At 31.9% G+C, this 23822-nt stretch overlaps 1 protein-coding gene across 6 annotated transcripts in view; it reads right to left on the reverse strand.

The window, feature by feature from the left end:
- Window positions 1–23822, reverse strand: part of LOC145258276 (stress-activated protein kinase JNK-like) — a 432258-nt gene that overhangs the window by 134178 nt on the left and 274258 nt on the right. For all 6 annotated transcript variants that reach the window (XR_013864086.1, XR_013864087.1, XR_013864085.1 and 3 more), the window contains one exon: window positions 9049–9107. Coding sequence is in view for 3 of the 6 variants with exons in the window: in XM_080116278.1 (XP_079972404.1) it covers window positions 9049–9107 (59 nt within the window). In the remaining 3 variants the exon portion in view is untranslated. The remainder of the gene's footprint in view (window positions 1–9048; window positions 9108–23822) is intronic.

Consider the following 23822-nt stretch of genomic DNA (forward strand, 5'->3'; position numbering starts at 1 on the left):
TAAAACAACCAAGATGAGAATAGTCCAAATAATACAAATTATAAATCCTCATGTAAAAAGAAAATATGACTTTTCCTTAAATACTGGTCAAAGAGAAAGTCATATTGATATTTATATTAATTTTTATGCACAATTTATACTATATATGCAATGTGTGAGGATGCAATTAAAAACAAAACCATATACAAGATTAAACAAATCTTATTAAGAAAATTTTACATGATTTCAATAGCAGTTTTAATTTTGTATAAATGGGTTTTACAATAATATTGTGAGACCTGCACTCATGTTATACATTTATAAATAACAATGTTTTATTTTATTTATAACTTAGTAATTGAATATTATATTTAAAAAAAAAAAAGCAAAAAAAAAAGCAGGAATACACAAAAGCATTCATTCCTGGGTAATGTCAGTGGACTTGCTAGTAGTATATATTCATGACTAGAAACACTAACATGAAGGAAACTGAGCAATTAAATGAAGAAAACAGTTTAAGAAATCATTAAAAACTGTAATCTTTCATCATAAGATTTATTAAATAGAAATTGAAATAATATGAGAAAAGTGATGTATGAATTGCATGCGCAACAGAGTTCATCTGTGTTTACTTTGAAAAAAATAAAGAACAGTAAATGTTTATATATTTTTTTAATTTATAATCATTCACAATCCATTTATAATGAAAGAAATATCTTTTCTTTTTTAACTTATTGCTTCAATTTTCAATATCTAGAAAATAGCATAAAAATAATTATAAAAATGTAGAACTGATTCAGGAAATGCACTAAATCAGATGATTGAAGTGCAACAAAACGATTTTAAAATGCACACAATGCATAAATGGTGAAACTTTTTTCATGAGCAATGTCTACTTTTATAGTTTTAGCAGTTTTCATTTGAAAAGATCTGAAAATCAGAAAATATTATGTCTACTTATATATAAAAGGCACTTTGTATGTGTGTGTGTGTGTGCGCGCTCGCATGTGAGTTTGTTCTCTATGGACTCCAAAACAAAACAAAAAGTTGGACCGATTAAAAAATAATTTCATACAAATGTACTTTATGTGTCTAGGAGTATTCTTAGATAGGTTTTGTATCAGAATGTCCTTGATAAGTATAAAAAAAAATCTGATTAAGGAAAGAAAAATCTAATTTGGACCAGCCTAATATCACAAGTGTATTTGAGAACAGCTTTAATTCACTAAAAAAAAATAAGTTTTTATATTTCACTCTTTTACAATAAATCTTTTCATTACTTTTATTTCATATAAATCAATAAAAAAAATAAATCTTTTCATTACTTTTATTTCATATAAAAAACCCTAATATAAAATGCATTAATCACATTTAAATATATAAAAAAAAATGTATACTTATAATTCTTAAAGTTGAAAGATATTTTTGCTTAATGACCGTTTATACACTTTATCAAACTGAGGATGTATTGCATCTGAGGAAATTCTGTAATTGTTGATCAGTGAGATCCTGCTCTATAAATTCTATAATGCACGGAGTCAATAAAAATATATTAATGCTTCAATAATACTTGCAGTTATGTTCTCGCTTCCTTTCAGATATCTGATGTTTGAGGTAAATTATTACTTCAGGTAACGTATTACTCTTGAAAAATATTTCTGAGTTAGATTGGAATGCACTAACGAGTGGCTTTCTGGTTCATAAAAATACAGAAACATTTCCTTTTCAGACAATGTTTGAAATGATAATACAGTTGCGTAAGTAGTTTCCTTCCAAAGATCTACATTGGGTAATATTCAGCCTAATGAAGAAAAACAAAGCAAGTTTCCAAAAACTAGAAACTTTTTCTGCAAAACTGATCCTACACCTCCAGCACTGGCATCAACTGACATATTTTACTGTTTCACATTTTTTTGTAAATAATATATTGTACATTACAATTATTTGTATATCCGTTCTTTTTGTCAAGTAAAACAGTAGCAAGAAACACTTTTTGTACACACGTACCAAAAATGCACATGTATTTTTTTTGTTAAGCACTAATAGCATACAAATAAAATAATTTTATTTTTATTTCATAGTTTCCTTGATCAAACAGAACTTCAATGTGAATCCATCTAACATATGATACATTAATCATAAATCACGCAACCTGTACTGTAATGAGAGTTTAGTTTATAGAGTTTTGCATAACTTTTTCAAAACTACTTCCTGTTTTAGGGTAAAATCATCCGTCTTTCATTTTAACAAGGTAAAATCATATGAAAATGTTTTTTTTGTACATAAAGGTTTTTTAATGTATTTTTAACAAAACACTTTAGTAAATATTTAAATAAATTAAAAACATAATTAAAAAATATTTTCTGCGTGAGTTGTTGTTACTTAAAAGTACTTTTTGAATGTTAAAAATAATTTCCAATTAACGAGTTAAAAAATGAACTAACAAAAATATGAAACACTTTTAATTTTTGCACATTTCAAATCATTCGATACATATATAAAATTATTCTTTAATGTGTATTCAATAAATATATAAAGTTATACATTAATGTGTATTCAATAAATATATAAAGTTATACATTAATGTGAATTCAATAAATATATAAAATTATTCTTTAATGTATATTCAATAAATATATAAAGTTATTCTTTAATGTATATTCGATATATATATAAAGTTATACTTTAATGTATATTCGATATATATATAAAGTTATACTTTAATGTATATTCAATATATATAAAGTTATTCTTTAATGTATATTTGATATATATAAAGTTATACTTTAATGTATATTCGATATATATATAAAGTTATTCTTTAATATATATTCGATATTTATAAAGTTATTCTTTAATATATATTTGATAAATATATGCAGTTATTCTTTAATATATATTTGATAAATATATGAAGTTATTCTTTAATGTATATTCGATATATATAAAGTTATACTTTAATGTATATTTGATAAATATATAAAGTTATTCTTTAATGTATATTCGATATATATAAAGTTATACTTTAATGTATATTCAATAAATATATAAAGTTATTCTTTAATGTATATTCGATATATATAAAGTTATACTTTAATGTATATTCGATAAATATATAAAGTTATTCTTTAATGTATATTCGATATATATAAAGTTATTCTTTAATGTATATTCGATAAATATATAAAGTTATTCTTTAATGTATATTCTATAAATATATAGTTATTCTTTAATGTATATTCTAGTGTTGGGACGATTCCTAATTTTTATCCGATTCCGATTCCGATTCCAGGAAAATATTGATTAACGATTCCGATACCAAGTACGATTCCGATTCCTAGGGAATTATTGTTTTGAAATATACCAGGTAGTTTTATACTTATGGTCGGTAGTTCCCAAATATGTTCCCTAACTTTGGAAGAGATATTTTATGTCTACACCAGTACACCGTCGTGTTTTGGTTTAAATAAAATTATTATATAATAAACTAAACGGAAACCTTAGCAAAATTTATTTTAGAGAAAATTTATTTTACTTAATTGGAATACAGAAAAAAAACTAAAAGAAAATAGAATTTATCCTTCAGAGAAAAAACAAATAAAATAGAATTTATATAACAGAACAAAAACAAGAAAATTAGAGAATTAGAGAATAAATACACACGATTCATTATTTTGGTCCTCATAATTAACAGATTTAATGAATTAAATAAAAAAAATATAGCGGAAGAGAAAGAAAATATATACTAATTAAATATAAAAAAGATAAATATTTAATTTAATAATTTATAAATGAACGTGCGTAATGAAAAAAAAACAAAACAATATACTATGTGACATGGCGCCGTAGATACAAAATAACCTTTCTAAAGTTAACGACCGTATATGAGAAATACCATTAATCGAAAGTTTTTGTGTTTTATACCAAAAAGGTAGGTATAGCGAAAAGTTACAATTAAAGGAATTTCAAAAACGATTTTTTGTTTGGCTATTGATAGTTGTATTTGTGACGGCAGTTCTTCAGACCTCCATAATTCACAAGGAATAGTTAACACCTATTATTTTTTCTTACTTTTTCATTGCTTTTACACGTTGTTTCTAACGTGAAGAATAAGTTTAGCCAAACTAATTTTGAAATAAGGTATATCAAAGGAACACATATAAAAATGATACCACTATAAAAAACAAATGAAATACTAGATAAAATTGAGCAAACATAATTACCAAAATTACGGAAAGCGATAAAAAAAAAAAAAATGGTGTAGTTTGTTGAGTGAAATGAATTATTGAAAGAAAATTAATTGAACTAATAGAAATGTTAAATAAAAAAATGTCACATTTCAATATTTTTTTAATAATTAAATTCTCAGGGTTGTCGAAGTTAAAAATTAAGTGATTTTTTTTATTAGACTTCTTTCGAAGCTTGTTACCTTGAAAAATACATTTAAAACCCTGTTTTTTTAAATAAATTGAAAAATAAACGCAATTAAAAAAATTTCATTGATAATTGAAACTTTAAAAACATATTAAACATTGAAAAATTACTTATCTCACAAATTAACGTCCAATAAAGTGGATCCAGTCTTCATACAAGAATTCGGTTATAATAAATATATCTTTCCCAAACTTAAAAATTAAATCTTTTTTTTTTCTTTTTTTTTTTTTTGAGAGAGAGAGTGCTTTAAAATCGCCGGGGAGTGCCGCCTAAAATTTTAAAGAAGTAAATTTTAGGAGTTTAGTGCCTTTCAAAGACGGTTATCATAATTTATTATCATCATTTAATTTCCCCCCCCCCCCACACCTTTCCAAGTGGTTCAGTAGTTAACCAGTGCTCCTGTTGCTGTCAGTCAGCTATCTTTACCTAAGTTTTAATTTCTAGTTAAAAGAATTTTTCATGAATAGAATCAGCATTTCTAAAAATTGTTTTTTTAGTTGTATATATTGTATTAACTCTTTGAAGTTAAGGAGGGTAAAAAAAATTGGTGACACCTAGATGGTGACGTAGGCAAAAAAAAAAAAAAAAAAAAAGACACTGCGATTTCGACCCTCACTAATAAAACTGCTCTGAGTGACTAGTTGGTAATTTTTTGTTCCTTTTCTTTTTTATTTTGCTCCTCCAATTTATTTGGATGCATCATAGTTAAATGTTTTAACATGTTGGTTGTGGTCATGTTAGATGGTTTTATTCCTCGCGATATTTTAATTTGACAGACTTTGCAAATGGCTTTCAACTCATCATCTTCATCAACTTCAAAAAGTTTCCATGGAAGACTTTTTTTGGACTTTGGCATTGTGCGTTCTATCCCAACCATTATCAATGGACCAGAGGTCATCTAGTCAGCGTCAGACAGGGCCAAACTATTTGCAAAGAACTTTGCAGCTAATTCTACCCTATGCGACGAAGGCCATCAACTCCCTATATTTCCTCCTACAACACAGAACAAGCTAGGTAACATACAAATATCCGTGCATGAGGTCGCCAAGCTAATCAAGAACCTAGATTCTAGTAAGGCAACTGGCCCTGATGGCATCCCAATTATAGTGTTGAAAAAAAAAGCTTCAACCAGAACTTGCTCCCATACTTACGAAACTGTTTAAGCGCTGCCTTAAGGAGAAGTGCTTTCCGACCCCCTGGAAGACCTCATCAGTTTCCCCTGTGTTTAAGAATTCAGGTGATAAGTCCTCTCCCTCTCAGTACAGACCAATAAGTCTCCTGTGTGTTATGAGTAAGTTGCTGGAATCCATATTAAATAGAGAAATAGTCAACCACCTCAGCAGGAATAACCTTCTTAGTGACACACAATATGGTTTCCGCTCTGCAAGATCTACCGCAGATGTGCTGACGGTTATATCCCACAGGATTAGTGAATCTCTTGACAAAGGCTTACTTTCTAGGGCAATTGCTCTTGACATATACAAGGCCTTCGACAAGGTATGGCATAAGGGTCTACTTCACAAGATTTCCAGCTACGGTATAACTGGAAATGTGTTCTCTATCATTAAATCATTTCTCTCCGATAGGCTCATAAGAGTAGTGGTAGATGGACAAAAATCGGAGGCCTGCAATATAAATGCTGGAGTCCCTCAGGGGTCAATCCTGGGCCCAACTCTCTTCCTGATCTACATCAATGACCTCCCTAAACACATACTTAAATCATTCGTTGACATCTATGCTGATGACACGACCATCTACGGCAACACATCAAAGGCTGTAAATGACAAAGTCCTCTCGGATTCTCTCTCCTCTGATCTCGAGCGCGTGGTTCAGTGGGGGAAGATGTGGCTGGTTACCTTTAATGCATCCAAAACCAAAATCCTATCCTTACATCATCAACGCTCTGATTCCCAGCTGGCATCAATTGTGATAGATCGCTCTCGTCTGGGTGAGGCCCCGCATTTTGACAAGCTTCTGGGTTTGACCTTTATTCCTGATCTGAAATGGAACACGTACATCAAGTCTGTTGCCAAGGTCGCTGGAAAGATGGTTGGATCCTTCTACCGCTCCAGAAGATATCTCACTACTGATGCAATTCTCTATCTATATAAAAGCCAAGTATGTCCAAGGATGAAATAGTGTTGCCATATCTGGGCAGGAGCTGCCAAAAACAGCCTATCCTGCCTTGACAGAGTACAAAATAGTCTTTGTGGTTTAGTGGGGGATGCTCTTTTCTCTACCCTGCAACCTCTCTCCCACAGAAGAGACGTTGCGAGCCTATCCTTGTTTGATCATTATTTTCATGGCAGGTGCTCGTCTGAACTCCAATCCCTGCCCCCCCCCTCGCCAATCTTTCACGAAAAACACCCGTCTAGCTGAATCCACTGTGAAAAATTTCCCCCCACTCTATATCTGTGCCTAAATCAAAACGCGGATTCCATGAACAAAGCTTCTTTCTTAGAACTGCACGCCTGTGGAACTCTGTTCCGTCTGCCTGCTTCCCTCCGGACTACAACTTGGATGTCTTCAAGTCCAATGTTAACAAATTCCTAATGAACCGCCCCCCTAATTAAACACTTCATCAAATCTCCACACTAACGTAATGTACTTGCAATAACCCTTATCCCGGAGTGGCTTCCGGGCCTTGATAAGTGGTGATCACTGTGTAAAAAAAAAAAAAAAAAAAATCTGCTAAAAAAGACAAAAAGAAAAAAATATAAAGGGATGGGGCGGTAAATTGTACCAACCGGTAGTTAACAAAAAAAACTTATAGAATTTAATTTTTGAAACCAATGTATAAAAGTTTACATAATGAAATGCAAATATGCATTTTCTTTTGAATTTTTTTTTTTTTGGTTGACTGTGTTCAATTCACACATGGTTGATGCGGTTCAATATTGCTAAACTATAAGTCTTAAGTAAAATTCTATTTATAAATACTTTTTAAAATGAAATTATTTAATTAATCGTAAATATTATTTAGACATAAAAATTAATTGATTACAAAACCTTTTAAAAATATATATATTAATTTCTTTTTCGTTCGGCAAAAAACTGCGCAAAACACTTTTAATTTTCAATTTAAAATTCTAGAAAAAAGATTATATTATTCTGCGTTTAATATAATCAAATTCAGGGTTTTATCTTTCTGGAGAAAAAAAATTTAAAAAATGGATCTTATTTCAATGAAATTAAAAAAAAAAAAAACTTGACTGAATTGAATTAATTACCCTTGAATTAACGAAGGGGTTATTTAATAACTTTAGGTTTGAAAGAGATAGGTATGGGGTCGATTTTTTGGAAACATCAAAAGAAGCCGACAACTGTCAAAACTTTGTGAAATAATACAACGTGATCAATTTCATTTTAGAGATATTTCTTTCAAAAGCCTTCTTTTAAAAAAAGAAAAAAAAGTACATTGTTCTATTAAACCGTTTACTGTTTAAATAATTTGACTTTGCTCGTTTTATTTTAAGAAAATATAAGTTGAAAAAGCATTTTCATTCAGTATTAGAAGATTTGTCAGTAAAAAAAAAAAACAATCGCCAAAAAGATAAGCGTTTTTTTATTTTTACTGGCAATGTAGAGCCCTGCATACTTCTTTTCAAGTTAACTCTTTTATAGTTTTGATCACAATAGATCGGAATGAATGAACCTTGTAAGGGAGGGGCACTAAGCATTGCCCTGTTAATAATGAATTTCTTTGGTTTCTTTTTATAACATGCTACATTTCTCTCTTGCGGTTAGAAATATCAGGAAATTTTTTTCTTTTTTTTCAACATCAGACTAAAAGAATCGTAATGAAGGAATCGGAAAATTAAGGTATTTTTTAACGATGCGATTCCGATTCCGATACCTCCCAAAATACACGATTCTTACGATTAACGATTCCGATTAATCGTCCCACCACTAGTATATTCGATAAATATATAAAGTTATTCTTTAATGTATATTCAATAAATATATAGTTATTCTTTAATGTATATTCGATAAATATATAAAGTTATTCTTTAATGTATATTCGATAAATATATAGTTATTCTTTAATGTATATTTGATAAATATATAAAGTTATTTTTTAATGTATATTCGATAAACATATAGTTATTCTTTAATGTATATTCGATAAATATATAAAGTTATTTTTTGATGTATATTCAATAAATATATGAAGTTATTCTTTAATATATATTCAATATATACAAAGTTATTCTTTAATGTATATTTGATAAATATATAAAGTTATTCTTTAATGTATATTTGATAAATATATAAAGTTATTCTTTAATATATATTTGATAAATATATGAAGTTATTCTTTGATGTATATTCGATATATATATATAAAGTTATTCTTTAATGTATATTCGATAAATATATAAAGTTATTCTTTAATATATATTTGATAAATATATAAAGTTATTCTTTAATGTATATTCGATAGATATATGAAGTTATTCTTTGATGTGATTGCAAATGATTAAGAATTACAACTTCTGATATTTGGATGCAAACAAAACATGATATTATCTCCATTACTTTTACCATTCAAACATTCTAAAAATTCAATTCATCAAATAATTCTTTGAGCATTCAAAAAAAACTAAAAGCAATTGTTCAAAAAGAAATACTTACACATCTTGAAAGTCTTCTAATGTTTTCTGTGGTGTGAATGCATTGAGTAAACCTATGATCTGTAGAAAGAAAAAAAAGCAATATTTTTAAAAATGAATTTATCTTAAATAAAATATTATACAGAATTCATAAAAGATGTTAATATTTTAGAGATGGCGTTAATATAAATTGAACAATGAAACTCATGTAAATGAAAAATTCTAATTTACAGTCTAACAGTGCTTAAAAATACTCTTTATTTAGGTTTTGGCAAGATACTTAATATAATAATATAATAACACAAAATAGCCATTGCCACTTAGGTAAACATTTCGGGTTTGTATTACTGTACACATAGATTCGAAAAAGTTGTCAAAAAACAAATATAGAACAAATAAATGTTATCAAAGGCAAGATAAATTACTTTTCTACCTAACTGGATATATTTTTTGTGTTTTTATTCAGTGTAACATGTTTATTCAGCTCGAAAAACATGCAGTGTTTACCGATGTATTGGAAAATTCAAAATGGCAGCCGACTCTCCCTTGGAGAGGGTACGTTTGGGAAAAGGTATTATAAATAATAAACTAGACAAAATACTGTTAGAAATACGCTCAATATATGTTACCGTGACATAAGTTGACATATATTCGGTTGTTTTCTAACAGTATTTTGTCTAGTTTATTATTTATAATACCTTTTCCCAAACGTACCCTCTCCGAGAGAGAGTCGGCTGCCATTTTGAATTTTCCAATACATCGGTAAACACTGCATGTTTTTCGAGCTGAATAAACATGTTACACTGAATAAAAACACAAAAAATATATCCAGTTAGGTAGAAAAGTAACTTATCTTGCCTTTGATAACATTTATTTGTTCTATATTTGTTTTTTGACAACTTTTTCGAATCTATGTGTACAGTAATACAAACCCAACATTTCTTTTATTCAAGAAGTTTACATGCTGTGTTGATATCTTGGACATTATTACGTTTCTGAATTTTTGAGAAAATTTGTATTAATCAGGCAAGTGTTATTTGCACAGTTTCAGCTGATGTAATCTCTAATGTTCAGATGTATCTGTCAAACTCAGGAATCTGCACAGAATTTTGAACAGAACTCTTCATTAAATCCATGGGTATGTTCTATCAGCCACGGCTGGATAAGAAGTTTTAAGTAATTCGCAATTGTATTCTTAGTATCATCCACGCTGAAGATTGAAGCTTCAACATCCAGAAGAGTGTCACTAACAACTGAATTTTATTGGACAATTCTCGTGTGAATTTTGGGAACTTTAAACCTATTCTTGTTTTTAGATTTACAATTTTACTACTTAGATCACTATTTATTTTTCTTAATGATGACTTTATCTATTACTAGCATTTCAGCCCGGCGTTGCCCGAGTGTTTGGAGCAAAAAAAAAAAAAAGTGGTAGTAGAAAGGCAGGCTCGAACCCATACCGCGAAGGAGGAAAAGAACGGGGGAAAAACCTGACGTCTTTGCTGTTACGACCACTGCCAAACTGGAAGTGACATACGTTTTAATTAAGGCTAGACAATCAAAAGGAGAGGATGACTTTCAAAAATATCGGCGAAAAAAGCCACCCCAGCCTGTAGAAAAGTGCCCAGTTTAAGGTGAAGATATTAATGTTTTTAGCCAATTTTTCAATATTTGTCGTATGAAAGCTCGAACTTCAAAACGATACTGATCTTGTAAAAATCCGTCGCCTCTGTCGAAAGTTTTAGGAACACATGCAAACATACATACATACATTTATATATTCGTAACTAAAAATTTTCGACCCAAACCGATTAAAAAGCTTGCCCTATCTTTGAATACCCTTTATGTAAAATTTCAAATGTTTAGGCCAGAAATTGTCTGAGTAATTTGGTAGAGACAGCAGAAGTCAATTTTTTTTTTTTAACTCTGACCCTTATTATGACCCTTTAACATTTATTGTTTTGGGCTCAAATCAAGTTATTAAGTTAGATCCATGTGCAAGGAACCTATATCTAAAATTTCAATTGTTTATACCCAACATTAGCGGAGGAGTTTGGTAGAGTTCTCAACCCCTTAACAGCTAAATTTCTGTCCGAAAAGTGATTACAAAGATTTTCCCAAATCTCAGTACCCTGTATATCAAATTTCGAGTCTGTAGACTTAAAATTGACAGAGTTATTGCATAGGGAAATGTACACAGACACACAGACAGACACGTTCACTTTTATAGATATATAGATTTATAATTAACTAGCAGGGGTACCCAGCATTACCTGGGCCATGAAGAAACATAGTTGCATTTGAATACATCTAAAAACAAAATGTGTATGTTTTCAGCATCCTAAATTTACTTTTCAACAAATATTCATAAAATCCATAGAGTTCATAAGTGTATAAAGACAAAAAAAAAATTCACTTTTCAAAAGCCGATAATATCATAAAATCATTAAAAACGTTTAATATCAATTATTTCTTTGTTGCGTAAGGACTTATCATACTGTTGTGTTGATCCTAATGTCATTTCCTCAAAGTATTCCATATATATATTGGCCAGTACTGGGGACGATCATGATCTCATTGTCAGACTTTCTGTCGATATATATGTGGTTCCATTATGTATATAGTTTTTACACTCTAGATGAGAACACTAGTCAAAAGAATATGAATAATCAATCCTCATCTCAGAAATTCAGAATTGAAATAAACTTGTAACATTTTTTAAAATTCCTTGCATCCATATTTCATTGAACTCAAACTGAAATATCTTGACAAAATTATTTTACAATTTTGAACTAATAAAAAAAAAAATTGAATGTTTATATTTTGTTCAGTTTCCTCACCACTGCCTAGTCACACTGAAAAGCCGTGATATAGCAAGACAGCTATATTTTATTTAGTATTTATTTTAATTTTGTTGTATTTATGTAATTTTGTAGGAATTTATTTTCATGTCTACATTTAGATTTAAGTTCTCGTCTTTTGTTTAACAGATTTGTGTTGACAATGTGATTATAATATGCCCAGGTGTTTGGAGATGTAAAAAAAAAAAAAAAAATTGGTAGGCAGGCTCGAACCCGTGACGCAAAGGTGGAAAACAACATGAAAGAAAACCTGACGTCTTACCGCTACTCCATGATGTGACCGGAAGTGTAAAACGTTAAAATTTCATGTAGTCAATCAAAAAGATGACTTGCAGAAATGGCGTTGCTTTTAAACCTCCCACGAAGGTCGTTTTTAATGTGGAGGAAAACCAGCTCCCCCTAAAAACGGAGCATTTTGGCAGCATCCAAATAAATAGTGATTGTCTCAGTATGAAGGGTTTACCTTACATAGACCAAGGACCAATTACAGAACAGATACTAGCCAGTTCAAAGTGTTTTGATTAGTTTTGCTTTATACGAAAAAGACAAAAAAAAAATAAAACACACTCGAAATGAGGGAATTTTTTAAAACTCGACCAAAAAAAAGATAGAGACGATGTCTGCTTGCAAATCTTAGATATTACGATCTAAGAAGTATAACAAAACTTCTCCCAGAATCTAACCGATGCAAGAACCCCCATTTAAAGCTTTTTGTGGACATACACAAACTTTTATATATTAGATGACTGAAATATGATTTAGAAAAAACCTAATTCTCATTGTTTTACGAGTAAATGTTTTTTCCTTAAAACAAAAAAAATCACATTTCATTGAGGTCATTTAGTATAAAAGCCTTATGTTATGATAAGTTTGATAAGAATATGATATTCATATCCTTATGAATGACAATACATTGTAAAAATGGTTTTGTTGTGATGAATTTAGTGAATCTAATTGATAGTCAGATGAAAAGATGATAATTGATGGGAGAACAGTTGTATTGCTTAAGCAATTTAACTGTTCTCTGATGCTCTACACTTTCATGTCACTCTTGAAAGAAGATTGGTTGAAGATGGATGAAAATATGTTTAGATACTGAAACAAATTTCCATCAAGCTGAAAAAACAAAAGAGCAGACAAAGATAGAAAAAATCGGAATGTGGCTTCTTTGTTCTTTTCATTGAATCAATCTTATTTTTAGCCACACTAGCCTGCTGCTTCATTTTCCCTCAGAAATGAAATGCAATCAAATCTATTGTTTTCTCTTAGCCTGAACTACCTATAACAAAATACATGAGACATGTATCAGAAATATATCTTATAGATAAGAATCATCATCATATTCAGTTTAACATTTGGCATAAAATTAGTAATACCACACCATTTTTCCTTTAGATCAAATAAACTCGAATCAAGCATTATTGAAAAGAGCATAAAAAACAAAGAAATATTATCTTTAGTTTTTTAAAATCGGCGCATTAGAACTGGAGTTATGACCATTCCAAGTATCAAAAAATGTGTGGTTCACTGGACATTTTACCTTAAGATAGTCCTATTCAAATACATATAAGCTTGTGACTGAAAATAGTAGGAAATTTGCACAATTTACAGACTAACCCATCTTTAAAAAACTGTATCTTCAGATCCTAATATTATGATGAAATTTTTAACATATCATAATACCATGAAGGTTCAGTTGGCTTTATTTACGACCATCTCACTTGGTAACTTATGGGCTAATCAGCATATTTCAGTTTCGTTTTAACGGTTTTAAGTAGAAACATCATAAAAACAGCTAAGAAAAATGGTAAGTGAGGCTTTATCATCATAAGAAGTATTATTCTGATGGACATTATCATTATCACATAATAAAAAATCCAAAATGGCCACCAAAACATGACTCAAAAAAATTATGAACAAAATATGGCTTGTAGCATATCAAATTAAAGAAAATTTGTACAGATTAGAATTTCAAGTACATTAAACTAATTAGTATACTAATTAGCATAATTAAGTTTCATTTTAATGGCTTCAAGTAGAAGCATCATAAAAAGCAGTTAAAAAAATATGGGAGGTAAGGCTTTATCATCATGTGAAATATTACTCTGATGGACGTTATCATTTGTCATCATTACACTGTGAAAAATCCAAGATGGCAACCAGGAAATCCAAGATGCCCTCCACGACACAATTCAAAGAAATTATTAATAAAATATGGCTTGTAGCATATGAAATGAAAGTAAATTTTGTACAGATTACAATTATAGTATTTTCAAGTACATTAAACTAATTAAGATGATTAAATTTTATTTTAAAAGTTTCAAGTACCCATGACAATTATGAGGTGAGTTTCTACCACTATTTGGTATATTTTTTTATTTTTAAGTCATTAAGACTTCAAGAGACATTACGGCCATTTTTTCTTGTTCTCATATAACACTAAATACTACTTGTTTTTTAAACAGAATAAACATTTACAACACCAAAAATTTATCGAGGTAGGTAGAAAAGTAACTTGCCTTTGGTAACATTTATTTGTTATATGTTTTTTGATCAAATTATTTTTCATACCTCTGTGGATTGTAAAACAAACCCAATAAAAGTTATTCTTTTACTTAACCGGATAAATGGTGTGCGTGTTAAGCATGGTCATTGTTGGTCATTCTTTTTCAAAGAATCTTTTTTTTTTTTTAAATATTCTTTTCCTTTCCATAGTTAAAAACTTATGCTTTCTTAATAACAAAAATAAAATACTTTATATTTGTAAGTTAGTTGATGAACACTTTGTTTACAGATTTTTTTGTGCACATCACATCAATTCTCATATGATATGTATTTGTAACTATTTCTAATGATTCGTGCATTAGAAGCTTTTATCCAATTCTTTTCAAATTTTAGGACAAAAAGAATTAATATATTCACTATTTGAACACAGTTTCTATCTGAACTTATCTTTGTACTACAAAGCATCAGCTTTGAGATATTCTAATTTTAGACGTGTGTTCAAATTCCGTAGCAAAGACAATTCTTTTCTCTAAAACTAGAAACGTCGTTGATGGATACAACCTCCGCTCTGAGTATTTATGTGAACACACCTTGACCGCTTATTTGCAAAGAGTGATCTACTGCCAGTTGGCATGTTTCGTCGTTAATAGTCGGATTTAAATAGCGATTTCTTCAAATATACAAATTACAACAAAATATTAAAATACCATTTTAAAGTAAATTTTATTGTGAATCCAGTTATTTAAGTTTTATTTTGATGGACGTATGAGAAATGTACTTATTGCTGATTTAAAGACTATGAGTGTTAAATTAAGTAGCAGTGTGTGCCTTGTCCAGCACTGAATGCTATGGTGTCTGGTATTGCTAATAAAATCTTAAATGACTTAGTTGAGTATATTGAATTCACAGCTGCACTCATGACAGCAAAACTAAAGTAATTTCTTAAAAAAATTTGTGTTCAAAAAGAAATAATGTGATTTCTTTTACTCCTGAACACAAAATTAATTGAAATATATTTTCAGATTTTATTGGAAAGTAGATAAAGGAAAAATACTTAAATTAAGTTTTTTTTTTTTTTTTTACAGTGATCACCACTTATCAAGGCCCGGAAGCCACTCAGGGATAAGGGTTATTGCAAGTACATTACGTTAGTGTGGAGATTTGATGAAGTGTTTACTTAAGGGGGCGGTTCATTAGGAATTTGTTAACATTGGACTTGAACACATCCAAGTTGTAGTCCAGTGGGAAGCAGGCAGACAGAGCAGAGTTCCACAGGCATACAGTTCTAAGAAAGAAGCTTTGTTCATGGAATCCACGTTTTGATTTAGGCACAGATAAAGAGTGGGGGAAATTTTTCACAGTGGATTCGGCTAGACAGGTGTTTTTCGTGAAAGATTGGCAAGGGGGGACCAGAGATTGGAGTTCAGACGAGCACCTGCCATGGAAATAACGATAAAACAAGGATAGGCTCGCAACGTCTCTTCTGTGGGAGAAAGGTTGCAGGGTAGAGAAAAGGGCATCCCCCACTAAGCCACGAAGTCTATTTTGTACTCTGTCAAGGCAGGATAGGCTGTTTTTGGCAGCTCCTGCCCAGATATGGCAACAGTATTCCATCCTTGGACGTACTTGGCTTTTATATAGATAGAGAATTGCATCAGTAGTGAGATATCTCCTGGAGCGGTAGAAGGATCGCACCATCTTTCCAGCGACCTTGGCAACAGACTTGATGTACGTGTTCCATTTCAGATCAGGAGTAAAGGTCAAACCCAGAAGCTTGTCAAAACACGGGGCCTTACCCAGACGAGAGCCATCCATCACAATTGATGCCAGCTGGGGATCAGAGCGTTGATGATGTAATGATAGGAGTTTGGTTTTGGATGCATTAAAGGTAACCAGCCACATCTTCCTCCACTGAACCACGTGCTCGAGATCAAAGGAGAGACAATCAGAGAGAACTTTGTCATTTACAGCCTTTGATGTGTTGCCGTAGATGGTCATGTCATCAGCATAGATGTCAACGAATGATTTAAGTATGTGTTTAGGGAGGTCATTGATGTAGATCAGGAAGAGAGTTGGGCCTAGGATTGACCCCTGAGAGACTCCAGCATTTATATTGCAGGCCTCCGATTTTTGTCCATCTACCACTACTCTTATGAGCCTATCGGAGAGAAATGATTTAATGATAGAGAAAACATTTCCAGTTATACTGTAGCTGGAAATCTTGTGAAGTAGACCCTTATGCCATACCTTGTCGAAGGCTTTTGATATGTCAAGAGCAATTGCCCTAGAAAGGAAGCCTTTGTCAAGAGATTCACTAATCCTGTGGGATATAACCGTCAGCACATCTGCGGTAGATCTTGCAGAGCGGAAACCATATTGTATGTCACTAAGAAGGTTATTCCTGCTGAGGTGGTTGACTATTTCTCTATTTAATATGGATTCCAGCAACTTACTCATAACACACAGGAGACTTATTGGTCTGTACTGAGAGGGAGATGACTTATCACCTGAATTCTTAAATACAGGGCAAACTGATGAGGTCTTCCAGGGAGTCGGAAAGCACTTCTCCTTAAGGCAGCGCTTAAACAGTTTCGTAAGTATGGGAGCAAGTACTGGTTGAAGCTTTTTTTAACACTATAATTGGGATGCCATCAGGGCCAGTTGCCTTACTAGAATCTAGGTTCTTGATTAGCTTGGCGACCTTTTTTTTTTTTTTTTTTTTTTTTTACAAAGACATCACCACATTATCAAGGCCCAGAGGCCACTCAAGGATAAGGGTTAAAGAGTGTACAGTAGAAGTTGGTCAATATAGTAATCATTAGTAATGAAAATTTGGTAAATTTAATAACTTATATGGAACGGCTCATCAAGAACTTATTTACTTTAGACTTGAACAAAACCATATTGTAGTCAGCCGGAAAGCAGGAAAACGGAAGACAATTCCACAGGCGTGCAGTTCTAAGAAAGAAGCTTTGTTCATGGAATCTACGTTTAGGTTTAGGCACAGATAAAGAGTGGGGGAAATTATTGATAGTGTTTACAGCTAGACGAGTGTTTCTTGTGAAAGTTTGGCGAGGGGGGACCATAGTTTGAAGCTCAGTTGAACACTTTCCATGAAAATAACGATACATTAGAGACAAACTCGCAACATCTCTTCTGTGAGATAGAGGTTGCAAGGAGGAGAAAAGGACATCTCCTACGAGGCTACGAAGTCTATTTTGAACTCTATCAAGGCAGGACAAGTCCTTTCTAGCAGCTCCTGCCCAGATGTGGCAACAGTATTCCATCCTTGGACGTACCTGGCTCTTATATAGATAGAGAATAGCATCAGCAGTGAGATATCTACTGGATCGATAGAAAGATCCCACCATTTTTCCAGCGGCCTTGGCAACAGATTTGATATACGTGTTCCATTTAAGATCAGGAGTAATGGTCAAGCCCAGAAGCTTGTCAAAACTTGAGGCCTCCTGAAGACGAGAGCCATTCATTTCAATTGATGACAAATGTGGATTAGAATGTTGATGATGTAAAGAGAGAAGCTTGGTTTTAGATGCATTAAAAGTAACCAGCCACTCCTTTCCCCATTGTACTACGTGCTCAAGATCAGAGGAGAGAGAATTGGAGAGAACATGCTCGTTTACTGTCTTAGATGTGGTACCATAAATGTGGTACCATAAATGGTAGTGTCGTCAGCATAAATGTCTACAAATGATGTAAGGATATGATTTGGAAGATCATTAATGTAGATCAGGAAAAGAGTTGGGCCCAGGATGGATCCCTGAGGGACACCGGCATTAATACTGATTTTTGCCCCTCAACTACTACTCCTACCTCATGCACGGATATTTGTATGGTACCTAGCTTGTTCTGTGTTATAGGAGGAAATATGGGGAGTAGATGGCCTTCGTCGCATAGGGTAAAATTAGCTGCAAAGTTCTTTGCAAATAGTTTGGCCTTATCTGATGCTGACGAGATGACCTCTGGTCCATTGATAATGGTTGGGATAGAACGCACACTTCTGTTCAGGATCCTATTTGTTATTTGCCAAAACTGGTGGGATCCAAGCCGCTGATCAGCTTCCTTGGATTTAACAGACTGGGCATATAGCTCTCTTGCATTTTTTATTACTCTTTTACAGTGGTTGCTGGCAGTCCTGAAAGCAGCTTTAGTCTCAGTGCGTCTATTACGTTGGTAGCTATGGAAAAAGTGATTTCTGTGCGCGATAGCAGCAGCACATTCTGGGGAGAACCATGGCTGGCTGTTAGGTTTTTGTTGGAATTTTTTAGATGGTATGAATTGCTCTATGCCTACAATTAACCATTCGGTCAGATCTGATACTATAGAGGACACTTCCTTTTTAAACATGGAGTGCAGAGGTAAATCAGATATGAATGTACGGAAGCTATCCCAGTCAGCCATAGAGTATCGGTATACAATACGGTGGAGGGGTACGTCTGGGGGCTTCTTACATTTCGTTTTTATCTTAAATGATACGACGGAGTGGTCGGAGGATCCTAGAGGAGAATGAACGGAACATGAACATAGCTCAGGGGAAGTTGAGAGAAAAAGGTCTAGGAGGCTTGCATATTGACCGGGTGTATCGGGCACACGGGTGGGTTCACGAACAATCTGAGTAAGGTCATAAGCAATGGCAAAATCATGACAAAACCTCCCCTCATCATCTGTCTTATTTGAATGGGTCAGCCATTCCACATTATGGACGTTGAAGTCACCACAGATGTGGATGTTAGCCGAGGGATGTGAAGACAGTATGTGGTCTAATTTCTCAGATATGCTCTTAAAGATAGTAACTCCACTGTTGTGGGGCCTATAGAGGGCAAATATAAATGCAGTGGTGTTAGCAAGTGCAACCCTGAAGCACATAGGATCTTCTCTAGAGATATCCCTGCCACACGGGAAGCCATCCTTAATGTAGGCACATATTCCATGCCCATGGCGATCTTGGGTGTCAGATTTAGTTGTTAAATTAGAGTATCCGTTAATCATGAACTCATCTAGGGAAGTGGTCGGCCCTATTCCAGTTTCACTTAGAAATAATATGTCCGGTTTCGTCTCCTGTAATTGGGTTTCAACCTCTGGAAGGTTGGAACGTACATTTAGAAGCCAATCAGAAGCCAAGCATTTCATTGTAAGATATCTCATCTTATAAAAGAATCTTTTTTACATTGGTTTATGGTAATGCCTCTTGAATAAATTTATATATCATATATTTTATTTGCCTTATTTCAAAAATATTTAGATACAAAAAGCAGGAAGAAAATGTAATCCATTTCTATATAATCAGATAAAGTTGATTTTCCCTTGCATCTACAGTTCTAATAGAAAAATAAACATTTCGCAATCAGTACAACAGCATTTCCTAAATTGTGTTTTTCAAAACTATTAGTAGATTTCATCCCCATATACAAATTACATCTATTCTGAACAAACTGCCTCTCAAATACATAATACTGCAAAAACTGTAGCAAACATTTTCAGTCTCTATCCAGTAAATTGTTTCACTCCCCTCACTTAATCCTTAAAAGTTTCTTAACAGGTATCATTATTTCTATAGAATGTTACTTCTCAGATGTAAGGATTCCAGCTTTGCAATAAACATTAAATTATTAAAACATCATTAATGTATAGAGATTTATTGTATTAAACATTCATAATTATTACATTTCTTTAAACTGTACAAAACCACTCTATAAAAATTTATAAATAATATATTAAAATTGTATTTCACCCTCATTCATCCATATAATTATGAATGTAAATAGCTGATTCATTTGGATCCTCACCAAATAACACATTTTCTGAACCTTTAATTTCATCCATCATAATTAATTTGATTTTCTGTAAACAGTACATTTCCTTTTACTCTAGTATTTTAACACTTTAAACAATTTACATAAAAATGCTACTTAACTTTCAAGACATTACAAGTATTTTTTTCACACTGTAAATCTGCATGTCTTTTGATTTCTTGACCACATCATAATAAAATTTGTTATTCTTGTATCTGTTTGTTCTTTTTTAAATTTACAAATATTAAATTGTCATATCAATTCTAATAATCTTTTCTCTCATCAGGTAGTTAAAAAGAAATCTTTCTACACTGTTACAATTTTTATTTTTGTCCTTATTACGTTTTTGTTTTACTTTATAAATTACATTCTAGTTCTGGTTATGGCAGTATACTTTAATTTTTTTTATCTCAGTTATGGATAAATCCTTCTAGACAGAGACAATTTTTATTTTCAGTCTAATAATTCTGTTTGTTCTGTGTTTTAAACTAATTCATTTAACAATTATGTGTATCGATTTTAATACTATACTAAATCTTTTATCTTATTGGTCATTTAAGGAGAAATCCTCCCACACTGCAGCAATTTTCATTTTGTTTAACAAACTCTGTTCCCTTTCATTCTCCTTTTTTAAAGATAAAATTAAATTTGAAATGTTGTACCTGTTCTACTAATATACTTAATCTTTTCTCTCATCAGCCATTCTTTTAAACTATAGCCATTTTTGTTTTTGCCTCAAATCTTCTATTCTTTTGGGTTTTCGTTTTTACTTTTATAATTACAATTAATATTATAATGTATTTGTTTTGATACTACACTTAATTTTTTCTATCACTAATTAATTAAGGAAAAATCCTTTTAGACTGCAACATTTTTATTTTTCACCCAAAATCTTTTGTATTTTATTTTTTTGACAATATAGTCTGCCTACTTCTCCATCTCCTTCTTAAATGGTGAGAAAAGTCATATTTCAAAATTTATTTTAGGATTTATTTTTCTTTTCAATACTGAACTATTAAATTTTATTTACTTAAAACAGAATAATATCAACCAATTTGAATTTAATCCAAAAACAGCTTCCTCTTTTGTTCCAAAAATCCAATTTATAAATTCATTTTTGAAAATTCAAATGGGAATGCTCATTTTACATTAAGCTCACACATCAAAATGAAAGGATGGTATCCAAAAAACTATAGATGGCCAAACAACATCTAATTGTATATTTGCATATGAAATTAAGTACTAGTGATTCCATTCATTTTAGGGGCACACCCCTCCATATGTATGACAGATTATACCATTGCTGCTATATTAGGTTGATGTAAATTGATGCTATTTCAATTTTTATTCTCATGGACAATTTACCCTAGTGATACTTGAGCATGATATTTTACCATAGCTTGAGGAGAGATGCATTCATATCTTTCACAAAGGTATTAGTGAAAGGAGAGCCACCATACATCTATATATTTTTTCATATATCTGACTGCACACAACTAAAAACTTTCAGTCGAAAATATCACTAATCTCACACTTTCCTCCTTTAAGCCTATTTATTACCATACACCTCATTTTCTGTAATTCTTGTAATTTATATCAATTTTAACATGGCATGTAAGTACGTAATGTTTTACACCAGAAATGTATTGTTTTAAAAGATCACAAATCTAAACAAGCACCTTGAATTTTCTAATGAGAGGTTCTGTCCATATTATACACCCAAAACCCTTCTAAATATTCTAAAGAAACTGAAATTTGAGGAATATTTAACTGATATCTAATATCCATTGTTAAAATTTCATCAAAAGTAGAATTTTCACTCCTTTTTTGCCCACTATGCATAAAAATAAATTAAACTAAATATCGCTTATATTACACATGCTTATGCATAGTGGGCACCTGTGTTCCAAAATTTATTATGATCAGTTAATTAGTTTAGAAATGAATACCGTGAATACAAGTATATAAACATATACCCCTTAATTCCTGCTTCCATCTTATCTCGCAATTACTTATAACGTCACCAACTAACTTTCGGAAGAACCCCCCCACACACACACACATCCGCGTTTCTTTTATATCGCAAATTTCTTAAAACGCGACGAGCTAAAGCCCAGAATAAAATCACGCTTTTCTTTTAACGGTTAATTAAAAAAAAAAAAAAAAGAAGTCTTTTGAACGCTGTTAAAACTTAAATTCTTCTCTACAGTTTGCATTTTGGAGACGGAAGTGTTTTTGTTGAGATAAGTGATTTCTATATTAATCGTACTTAGATTCAAATATTAATAACTACATTTTATTTCAGTATTTAATTTATGTATTTCTGTTTTATTAAATGCTAGCATTTTTCTCGTCCATAAATGTTTATTTATCTACCAAGTTGATTGCAAAAATAGATTAGGTAATTGTATTCATTTTTAGTTCGTGAGAGGAGAATCTATCACCATACTTTCCCTTAAACACGTCCGTTGAACTTTTATTAAGTAGAATACTTAATAATTTTTTTTTTTTTAATGAAGAGTAGAAAACGCATTGTGAATGCGTTATCGGCAGCTCCTGTTACTCTCGCTTCTCCTTATTTGTCCCTTAGTCCCCATTTCTTAATGAGTGATTTTCTGACAAAGGGAGAAGAAAAAGCTGTTTTCTAGGTTGGCAGTATTTTGCATGAACAGTTGGCAGAGATGGCGGAAATTTTCTGTTTCTATGTCTATCTTTGTAGCCATGTCACTAGTAAGGGTGCTGGAGGTAAACGTTTTATCTGGACTGACGTTATCCGCCTGATAGTCAGGAACCCGAACCTTGGATTAACCACTAAGGAGGCTGTCCTATCAGCAGGTGCAAAGTACTGGGGCTGCTGTATTGCCATTTGGTGAATGGATTCTGGACCATGCAGTAGTTGCTGGTGGGGCCTCTCGATGCCATATTAGTGGGTAATTGTTACAGCTTTACCTTATCATTAGCTACAAAAAAAAAAAAAAAATTCTTCGTTTCTTTTTCTCTTTTAGTTTCCCCTCTCTGTCTTGCTCTAAGTAAATCTGACGACCTAGTCCACAAATTCCAAAATTTCATCATGACAAGTTTCAAGAAAAAATATACGATTAAACCCGGTTCTCCAACTTCCAACGTAGACCCCTACTACCATGTCTCCTTCTCCAACATCAGGGGTCTACGTTCTAACCTTCCAGAGGTTGAAACCCAATTACAATTATAAAACAAGACCTTTTATTTTTAAGCGAAACTGGCATTGGACAGACTATTTCCCTAGAAGAGTTCGCAATTAAAGGATACTCTAACTTAACTTCTAAATCTGACCCCCAAGATCGCCATGGGCATGGAATATGTGCCTATATTAAAGATGGTAGGGACATCTCCAGGGAAGATCCTAACTTACCCTATATGTGCTTCCGGGTTGCTTTAGCTCACACGACTGCATTTATATTTACTCTCTATCGCCCCCACAACAGCGGAGTTACTATTTTTAAAAGCATATCTGAGAAAATTGACCAAGTCCTATCTGCTTATCCTTCAGCTAACATTCACGTATGTGGAGACTTCAATGTTCACAACGTCGAATGGTTAACCCACTCAAACAAGACCGATGATGAGGGGAGGTTCTGTCA

This window comes from Euprymna scolopes, chromosome 33, assembly GCF_053919585.1.
Source record: "Euprymna scolopes isolate OS-2025 chromosome 33, ASM5391958v1, whole genome shotgun sequence".
In the NCBI taxonomy this organism is placed as follows: domain Eukaryota; kingdom Metazoa; phylum Mollusca; class Cephalopoda; order Sepiida; family Sepiolidae; genus Euprymna; species Euprymna scolopes.